The 9,608-nt window shown below is 53.4% G+C and overlaps 1 protein-coding gene across 6 annotated transcripts; it reads right to left on the reverse strand.

Annotated features, from left to right (window-relative positions):
• Positions 1–1,627: 1,627 nt before the first annotated feature.
• On the reverse strand, positions 1,628–9,480 carry RINL (Ras and Rab interactor like). 6 transcript variants are annotated; one of them, XM_079119354.1, is made up of 12 exons: positions 9,413–9,436; positions 7,890–7,978; positions 7,529–7,688; positions 5,979–6,081; positions 5,057–5,129; positions 4,917–4,981; positions 4,463–4,612; positions 3,966–4,382; positions 3,341–3,658; positions 2,977–3,108; positions 2,693–2,856; positions 1,633–2,612 (listed from the first exon to the last, which is right to left on the reverse strand). In XM_079119354.1, exons 2-12 carry the CDS (start codon positions 7,937–7,939, stop codon positions 2,550–2,552), a joined length of 1,695 nt encoding a protein of 564 aa, XP_078975480.1. In that variant the 5' UTR covers positions 7,940–7,978; positions 9,413–9,436; the 3' UTR covers positions 1,633–2,549. The 6 variants fall into 6 exon arrangements, with proteins under 6 accessions (XP_078975481.1, XP_078975478.1, XP_078975479.1 ...); XM_079119355.1 differs by lacking the exon at positions 7,890–7,978 and having other exon boundaries at positions 1,628–2,612; positions 2,693–2,790; positions 7,529–7,774; positions 9,413–9,480; XM_079119352.1 differs by lacking the exon at positions 7,890–7,978 and having other exon boundaries at positions 1,632–2,612; positions 7,529–7,774; positions 9,413–9,480.
• Between the last annotated feature and the right edge of the window lie 128 nt (positions 9,481–9,608).

Here is a 9,608-nt window from a genome sequence, read left to right on the forward strand (position 1 = left end):
GGGCTGGGGATGTGGCTCAGTGGGTTAAGTGCCCTGGTTTCAATTCCCGGATTAAAAAACAACAGTAGACATTTATTTGCGCATGGTTCAGGAGGCCAGAAGGCTGAAATCAGCACCTCTGAACCAGAAGTCTGGTGTCAGCAGGGCTGCATTCTCTCTGGAGGTGCTAGAGGTGCCTCTTTCAGCTTCTGGTGGCCACAGCATTCCCCGGCTTCTGGGATCATTCCAGACTTCAAAGCCAGCATCTTTGAACTGCTTTCTGCTCTGCCTTTACACCGCCCTTTCCTGTTTGTGTCAGATCTTCTTCTGCCTCCCTCTTACATGGTTGTGTTTGGAGACTACTAGACAGTCCGAGATGTCCCCCCATTTTAAGGTCCTTAACATCACCAGGCACAGTGGTGCATGACCAGCAGCTTGGGAGGCTAAGGCAGGAGGATCACACATTTGAGGCCAGCCTCAGCAACTCAGCAGGGTCCTAAGCAACTCAGTGAGACCTGCCTCTACATAAAATATAAAAAGAGCTGGGGTTGTGGCTCAGTGGTTGGGTCCCCTTGGGTTTAATCCCCAGTACCCACCCAAAAAAATCCTTAACAGCTACCAATATACTCCCCCCCACACACACACACACAAATAAGGTAACATTCATGGATTGCAGAGAATAGGACATGGATATCTTTTGGGAAACTATCAGCCTATTACAGAAATCTTGTTTGTTGATTCATTCATCAAGTACTTATTGAACATTTACTGTGTGCCAGGCACTGGTCTAGGCACTGAGGATACGGCTATAAATAAAAGTGAGCCCCAGCTCCTGGAGCTGACATTCTAAGCCTGTGCAATCCTAAAGGTAGCTACAAACCACGTGTAGGTATTGAGCACTGGAAAAGTAACTAGTCCAAGTTGAGATGTGCAGAAGTGTAAAATACACAGTGGAGTTCAAAGAGTGGCACATGCCCACAAAATGCATTTTGTTTGTTTATTTTTTTTAATTTGGTATCCAGAATTGAACCCAGGGGTGCTCAACCACTGAGCCATATCCCCAGCCCTTTTCTATATCTTATTAAGAGACAGATTTTGCTGAGTTGCTTAGGGCCCACTAAGTTGCTGAGGATGGCTTTGAATTCATGACCCTGCTGAGTCATGAATCCCAAGTTGCTGGGATTATAGGCGTATGCCACTTAGTCCAGCTCAAAGTGAGTTTTATATAGCTCAACAATTTAAAGAATATTGATTATATGTTGAATGATGATATTTGGGATATATTGTGTTAAATCAAATATTACTACAGTTAATATCATTGTTTTTAGTTTTATCTTTTCTTTTCTTTTGTTGCTGGGAATGGAGCCCAGGGTCTCATCCATGCCGAGAAAGCACTCTACCACTGAGCCACACCCCAGGTTTCTTTTTAATTTTTATTAATGTAGTTAATAGAAAATTTAGAATTACATTCATGGTTTACGTTGTATTTTTTCCATAGTGCTATTCTAAGGGGACAAAAGACTATGGACAACACAATAAGTATATTGCATTACATGGAATGCCTTTTTCTTTTAAATTGGGGAATTAACCCAGCAGCACTTAACCACCAAGCCACATCCCCAGCCCTTTTAAAAATATTTTCTTTAGAGACAGGGTCTGGCTAAGTAGCTGAGGCTGGCTTTGAGCTCACCATCCTCCTGCCTGCGCCTCCTGAGCCACTGGGATCTCAGTGGGTGCTACTGTGCTTGGCTTATATGGTATGTCTTGAGAGAAAAATGAAGATCAGGATAAAGGAAGGTTTTCCTTTTTCATCAATGCTATAACAAATCACCACAATCTCAGTGACTTAAACCAATTTATTGTTTTCCAGTTCTCTAGGTCAGAAATCCAGAATGGGCTTTCAGATCAAAAACTGAGTTCCTTCCGGAGGCCTCAGGGGACGTCCATGCCTTGTCTTCTTCACCTTCTAGTGGGTCTGCGTTGATGGCTCTTGGCCACATCACTGGTTTCTATCCGCATCATCTCTCCTCTGACCCACCCAAACCTTTTTTTTTTTTTTTTTTTTTTTGTGAACTGGGGCCTGGCAACATTGTCCAGGCTGGCCTTGAACTCCAAGCAGCTAGGACTAAAGGCTCATGCCATGACACCCTTGCCACCCGCCCTCTTCTAAGGATCCCTGGGACAGCACACAGCTCACCAGGATCCTGGATAACCTCCCCACCTCTGTCCTTGTTGTGACCATATCTGCAAAGTTCCTTTTAATGTGTCAGGTGGCACATTCACAGAGTTGTGGGTGAGGTTGGGACATCCTTGCCAGGTGTCATTATTTTTCCTACCATCGAGAGTCAGGTGGGAGTAGATACGGTTCTAGAGAGGGGTGTCAGGTAGAGCCTCACTGAGGTGACATGTGCATAAGGACCTGGAGGGGAGAGAAGGCACATTCCAGGAAGCAGAAGAGCCCTGTGAAGGCCCAGAGGTGGGATGTTCCCTTTTCCTGGGAACCATCCCTACGCCACCTGCTTCCCAGCTGCCTCTGCATCTTGCTTGGGGAGTGGTGGGGTTTGAGACCCCTAATCATCAGTGGCCCCTGGCACAGCTGCTACTGCCCACGGCTCCTCAAACGGCAGGTTGGCCTGTTGGGGGTGGGGGAGCCTGAGTCAGAGGAAAACAGGTCCCACTCCCTCCTCCACCTGCATCCCAGAGGGGCAGTCACCTGGGCTTCAGGTGGGTTCTGTCCATGCAGCGTGCGCCTGCGGTGCCACTGGCGAAGGGAGTCACGAGCCTCGGAGCTGAGCCCCTGGGGTGCGCGGCCTGCATCAGGTTGGTAGTGGGCGATGTGGTGCAGCGCCCCAAACCACGTGGTCAGGTAGTACCCGGCTGGGGGCGAGAAGGGGTGTTCAGCGCAGCTCTCTGGGCTTCCCTGGTCGCCTGCCCGCCTTTCCTTCTGCAGCATGAGGAGGATGCTTGGGCCTTGATATTCCGGAGAGGGGGACTCACCCTCTCCCCGGAGCTCCTCCGGATCCAAGAGCTCCATGAGAAACTCCACGTCCAGCTGTGTCTCTCCGATGTGCGGACTCCAGATCAGCTCCTCGGTCAAGGCTGGCAGGAAGGCGTCGGCTCCCAGGGGCTCTGGGGAAGCCAGAGGACAGGTTCTGAGGTGGCTGGGGGTGTGGAGACATCTGCCATCCGATTCCTAGGACAGCGAGACCTGGCTGCCTCCCCACTTTGTCCAGTATGCAAACGCCTCCGACCAGAATCTCAGGACCACCATCATCTTCTTCGACGTGCGCACAGGTGCATCCTACCTGGCTCCCCAGCTCAAGCCACTCGGCACCCAGGTCCACGCCCACCGCTCCTTTACCTTGGTTGTCGCCGCGGGCCAGGCCCGCGTAGACGTCACTGCACACCGCCAGCAGGAGCGCCACCTTGCGGCGCGGCGCGCACGCGGCGTGCAGGTGCTCCAGGCGCGCGTGGATGCGGCTCCGCAGGGCGGGGGCGGGGCTTTGCCCCTCAAGCCCCGCCCCCTGAGCGCCTGGAGGCCCGGCTCCCACCCGCAGGGCTATTTGTCGCCGCCTCAGTCGCCGCAGTTCCTGGGCGCGGAGCGTGCGGAGTCGCGTCCACAGGGCCGGCTTCAGGGGCTCCAGCACAGCCCGGCATACGGCCGCCTCCACTGCGGGACCTGCGGGTCGCGGGGCGAGTGAGGGCAGGGCCACCCAGTTGACCCGCTTGGCAGACCATTACCCCTCCCCAGCTTCTGGTCACCCACAGGGTAGACGCGGGTGTGCACACGCGCCTGGGACAGGAAGTACGGCTGTCAACGCACGTGCGTGCGGCGAACAAGTTCTTAGACGTAGGAAGGGGCTCGCGAGCGGAAAGGAAACAGGTGCGCAACGATCGGGAGAAAGAAGCTGGATGCGAGCACATAGTAGGGCCGAGTGTATGCACACCTGAGGCCATGGGGGTTCCCTTCCAGTCTTCCCCGTTACCAAGATCCTCGTCCTTCTGGGGGAACCTCGGGCCCCTGCTCCCAAAGACAGCTCTGACGTCGGGGTCCTTCGACAAGTAATCCTGGAGGTCAGTAAGGAGGTGCCGCACATCCTGCAGCAGCTCAGTGGCAGGGTCTCCAGGCCTGTGGGAACCCGTGCAATCCGAGGTGAGGCGTGCCCGGAGGACCCGGTACTGCCTGGCCACGTAGCTGCTCCGCGCCCTGGCCAGAGCTCGGACGTGCACGGTGAGCACATCCTCCGGCTCTTCCACTTGGTCATTGTAGGTGTCATTGTCTTCCTCCTCCTCCTCTTTCTCCTCCACCAGGCTGGCCAGAGCCGGTACAGGGTGGTGCTGTACCTCTGGACTGAGCGGGCCTTCCACCCAGGAGACCTGGTGCGGGACGGGGTTCCTGGGGGCTGGATGTGAGGAGCGGGTTGGGCCCCACAGAGCAACCAGAGCCGCTGGCTCCGCTCTCCCAGGGCTCCACCCCGCTAACCTGGAGCGAGCCTTGGGTCGGTCTCTGGCTCCACCGCTTGGGGGGTCTGCTCCATTCCCCAGCCTCCATGGGTCTCCAGGTAGAGCTGGTTCTCCACAGAGAGCACTCTCCCTGAGGGCTCACCTTGTACCCTGCCAACCTGCAGGGACTCTGGAGACCAGCACAAGTAAGATGTGCTTGGTGTCCTGGGGCCAGCCCTGGTCCCTTTAGAGCACCAGGACACCAAGTTCCCAGCCTTCCTCACTCCGCCAGGAACTGAAGGCCGCGGGCTCCCTCCTCCTTCATGGCTCTCCTCTAGCAGTCTAGGCTCCCATTCCCTCCTCCTAAAGGATCCCAAAAGCTAAGCCTCCAGCTCTCCCCCCCCCCCCATTATCCTCCCTCAAACCCAGCACTCTGGTCCCTCAAGTGGAATCCCTGTGGCGGAGGAGGCCAGCAAGCCCCCACCCTTCTTTACCTTTGTGTCTGCCTCCAGGCACAGGGGTGGGAGGGGGCAAGAGCAGTGTTTGGGGCAAAACGTCCCTGAGAGAAGAGAAGGGAACCACAATGTGCATCGTAGGGACAGTCCCCCGGGCCCCTTTGATGAGTGACCTATACCTGCTGGCTGATAAGAAGGCCAGGAGATGGGGCAGGTCTGGCATGCAGAGGTTGGAGGACTCCAGGGACACACCTGGGGGGAGGAAGCAAGTAGGGATGAGAAAAAAGAACAAAACTTGAGGGTGGCAGATTCCTCTCTCCTGGGACACTCTACCTCCATTCCTGCAATCCAGCCCGCCCCATACCTGCAGAACAGAGACATTTCCATCCCTTGGAGTCCCTATCTTTTCCTTGGTCTTGACTCTGGCATCCCGCTTATGCCACCAAATAGGATTCATTCATCAGACACATATTTATTGGAGCACCTAATTATTTCCAGGCTCTGGGGAAACCACTGTCAAGAAGGAGGCAAATTCCCTGGCCTCCTGGAGCCTGTAGTGTGTCTTGAGGGCTATGAATGAAGTGACTGGGGCCGTCTGAGCTCTGGTGGTCCACGAAGTTTGCATCTGCCTGGAGGCCCAAAGGATGGGAACTAAGTCAGCCACTCCAGGAAGAACAAAAGCAAGTAAAGGCCCTGCAAAGGGAACACTCAGCATGCTCAAGGGACAGGGCCTGGCTGGGACAGAGTGAAGGAGGGGCAGTAAACCAAGAGGTTTATGTCACACAGCATGTTACAGGCCAGGATGCGGAGCTTAAATTGGTATTGCAATATATTGCATGGTATTTGCAGGGTTCGAGGAAGGGGTGTACAACACGTGACTGATGTGTGAAAAGACCACCCGAGTTGCTGTGCTCAGTGTGGATTGCAGGAGGACCAGAGAGGAGGCTACTGCCATGATATGGGCAAGAGGTGACGGGCACTCAGACTTAGGTGGTGGAGGCCCACAGGATTGGGCAGATTAAGGAGACATTTTGGAAAGGAAGCTGACAGTTCTCGGTGATATATTTGCTATTGACTGGAAACCTAAAGGAGGTGCCTTACCTCCAGGCACCTTCTGGATCTGGTAGGTGTTGACTTCTCTTGGTGAAAGTCCTGTCTTCAATACCAGGACTTGGCTGGGGTCATGTCCTGTGACCAGGAAACTCTGCGGAGATGGAGGCGAAGGTCAACATGAGAAACCTGCATGCAGATGTAAACTGCCCCCTACTCTGAGTCCCATGTGGGTGAGATTGATTCCCCCAAGCCCAGGACGTGGATCATGACCTGACCTAGCCAATAGGGTGACTGCTCTCTGCCTACTTTTTGGTTCAGCAATGAGCATGTGACCAAGCTTAGCCAATGGACATCTTCCACAGGAATTTTGCTGGAACTCTTTGGAAAAAGCTTTCTCTCCTTTCTCTTTCTCTCTCTTTCGATGCTGGGGATAGAACCCAGGACCTTGCACATGTTAGGTAGGCAGCTACCACTGAAACACATCCCTAGCTCAAAAGCTCTCTTTTTGCACTGGGGTTGCTGAGTTGGTGGGATAGAGTCCTAACCTCGGGACAGCCATCTTTGCCTCCACAAAGACCATGTCCTCCTGAGGAGGAAACTGGTAGACCCTATAAGTTGTCCTCTCCAAATCCATTCAATATTCTGTGCAGAATTCCTCGTCCAATGCATTACTAAGCTGAGCAACAAGAGAGGGCTGATGATTTGGGTGGGCAGTCATTCTTCGCTCTGATTCTCTAACTCCCAGTTGAAATGATGATGATGATGATGATTTGCATGCTGGAGACTGAACCCAGGGCCTCGTGCATGCTAGGCAAGTGCCCGAAGTGCTCCACCTCTGAGCTACATTCCCGGTCCTCTAGGTGAGCTTCTATTTATTTATTTATTTTGGTACCAGGGATTGAACCCAGGGGTGCTTTACTACTGAGCCACATCCCCAGCCCTTTTTATTTTTTATTTTTGAGTCAGGGCCTCGCTAAGTTGCGGAGGCTGGCTTTGTACTTGCGATCTTCCTGCCTCAGCCTCCTGAGCTGCTGGGATTACAGGCATGTGCCACTATACCTGGCCAGGTGAGCTTTTAAAATATTGCCATCTGGACCTCAACCAGGTATTCTGCCTTTGCTTATTCTGGTCTAAAAAAGAAAAGATACAGCTGGGACCTCCTTTCTTCGTGCCTGGAATACACGTGGGCTGGCCCTGGGGCAGTCACTGGGAAACCACAGGGGAAGTCCTAAAGAATTGTAGAGCAGCTGGCCTTGATGTCACTGTGCTGCTGAACTAGAGCCGGCAGCTGCCTTTCTGGTGATGTTAGGAGGATGAATGTCTGTTTGTCGAAGCCACTATAGAATGAGCATTTGTTACATCCAGAGTTCCCCACAGTCGAAAGCCAAGCCAAGAAATAGGATAAACAGAAAATCTTAAGTTGTCTGAAACTCAGAATCCAGACCTTCCAGAAACTACTTTTACCTCTGTTTTTCCATCTCTTGAATCAACACAATTTTTTTGGTTTGCCCCGTTTGTACTGTGCTGGTCACTCGCAACCAACAGGGTCCTGGCTGGTTCCAGGTGTCGCGGGGAAGGTCCACAGCTTGAGTACTCACCCCTAGTGGCCACAGCTTCACAAGGGCCTCTGCCTCCTTGGCATCCAACTCTGGGACCTGCCACACACCCCATGTCCTCTTCAGACGAAGAAGTGGCTCTGGGGTGCTGAGGACCCCTAGAGGGGTCTTGCCTGCTCCATTTGCCTGTGGTGGGCCCGGCCTGTGATGTGCAGGGTCCAGGAGGTCAGGGGTCAGAAGTAGGCAGTTTGACATGGAGGTGAGGTCAAAGGTGCAGGGAGGGGCAGCCTAGGGACAAAGGGTCAGAGACAGGGCTCAGGGTCTCACGGGTGTAGGTGAAGGACAGAAGGGATTTATGGATTCAGGGGCAGGAGATGGAGACTTTGGCCCTGGCAGCCCTCACCTCTCCCCCTCGGTGGGAGCCGCAGAGGCCATGTTGTCTGGCTGGACCATCCTCTGGGTGTGGGAAGCCAGTCAGCCATGGTCTGGCCTCTGACAGGGAGGAAAATAAGACTCAAGGCTGCTCCCACAGGGTGATATTCAAAATATTCACAACCGGGATAGCAGGGGCTCTGACCAATCAGAATGGACCCCAGTGGCCCTGAGCTATGCCCTAGTTATTCTTTTTTTTTTTTTTAAATAACTTTTACTTGTTTACTTATTTATTTACTTATGTGGTGCTGAGGCCCATAGTGGGCCGGCATCTGTCCAAAGTGATACAACGTGTCCTCTTCTCCCTTCTCAGACTAGGAGGGGCCCTGCGATATTTTCTCTGATTATATTTTTTTTTCCTTTTGGTATCAGGGACTGAACCCAGGGACACTTAACCACTGAGTCACATCCCCAGCCTCTTTAAAAAAATATTTTTAGTTTTGATGGACCTTTAATTAATATATGGTGCTGAGAATCGAACCCAGTGCCTCACACATGCCAGGCAAGCGCTCTACCTCTGAGCCACAGCCCCAGGGCCCCCAGCCCTTTTTTGCATCTGATTTAGAGACAGGTCCTCCTGAGTTGCTGAGGCTGGCTTTGAACCTGTGATCCTCCTGCCTCAGTCTCCCAAGCCACTTGGATTATAGGTGTGCGCCACCGTGCCTGGCTGGACATTTTCTTGTAAAAATGTTCAAAGCTACAGAAAAGCTCAAGGAATTTTCTAGTGAACATCTGAATACCCGCTGCAGGGGATTGTACCATGAACATGTTACTCCTACTTGCTTTCTCACACATCTGCTTCTCTAGCCATCCATCCATGCATGCACGCATCCATCCGTCCATCCATCCATCCATGCATCCGACCCCAGCGTTTTCTTCCCTTCAGTCCTGGGCATTGAACCGAGGGGGTGCTCTATCACTGAGCTACATCCTGGGCCCCTTTAATTTTGAGACAGGGTCTCACTAAGTTGCTGAGGCTGGTCTCAAACTTGTGATCCTCCTGCCTCAGCCTCCCCAGAGGCTGGGATTACAAGCAGATGTCACTGCGCCCAGCTACACTCCAAAGGAGTTCTCACCAAGAAGGAGCACTTTTGAATATTTCCCTGTAGCAGTCCCAGGAACAGGAAACCTGGGTCTACCTCCGGCCTAGAATTAGGTGCAGTGCCCCGGGGGGGGGGGGGGAGTGATGAACAGGGCGAGGCCCCCACTGAAGATTTCCCTTCCCGTTTGAGGGGGTGTATGCTACAGATGATTAATAGCTAAGCAAATGAGTCATCCCACTGACGCGGAGCCCAGGGTTCGGAAGGGCAGGTGTGTAGTCCAGGGGACAGCAGAAAGGAGAGGGTAAGGCCAGGAGGCAGCGGTCCCCTGGGATCCCTGCGAGGGGGAGGAGGATGTGGGTGGCAGTGGCTAGGGTTGGCGGGGCAGCTGCCTGGTACAGAGGGAGGCAGCACGGTGTGCAGATGCCAGATGCTGGGTCCCTGGGGGCCCTACCTGTTTCCGACGGGATGCCTGGGGTAGCAGGAAGTGAAAGTGTCCTCTAGAGAGGAAGCTGGGCAGGCAGGGGGAAGAGGCGGGGCTGGGGGTATCCGAAATAAACCTTCCCCCCTCTTTCCGGGGGCTCAGGTCTTAGGGGAACGGGCTTTGAAGGAAGGGACTCTGGCAGGTTTTGAGCCCAGCGCTAAAAGCC

This window comes from Sciurus vulgaris (genome assembly GCF_902686455.1).
Source record: "Sciurus vulgaris genome assembly, chromosome: 17".
NCBI classification, from domain to species: domain Eukaryota; kingdom Metazoa; phylum Chordata; class Mammalia; order Rodentia; family Sciuridae; genus Sciurus; species Sciurus vulgaris.

Excerpts from the sequence above, each read along its gene's own strand:
- RINL (XM_079119352.1), bottom strand. The coding sequence starts at position 7,741 with ATGTCAAACTGCCTACTTCTGACCCCTGACCTCCTGGACCCTGCACAT. Across the intron at positions 3,109-3,340 it reads GGCCCGCGGCGACAACCAAG|AGCCCCTGGGAGCCGACGCC; the intron begins GTAAAGGAGCGG and ends TGGCTTCCCCAG. Across the intron at positions 2,613-2,692 it reads AGAACCCACCTGAAGCCCAG|GCCAACCTGCCGTTTGAGGA; the intron begins GTGACTGCCCCT and ends CACCCCCAACAG.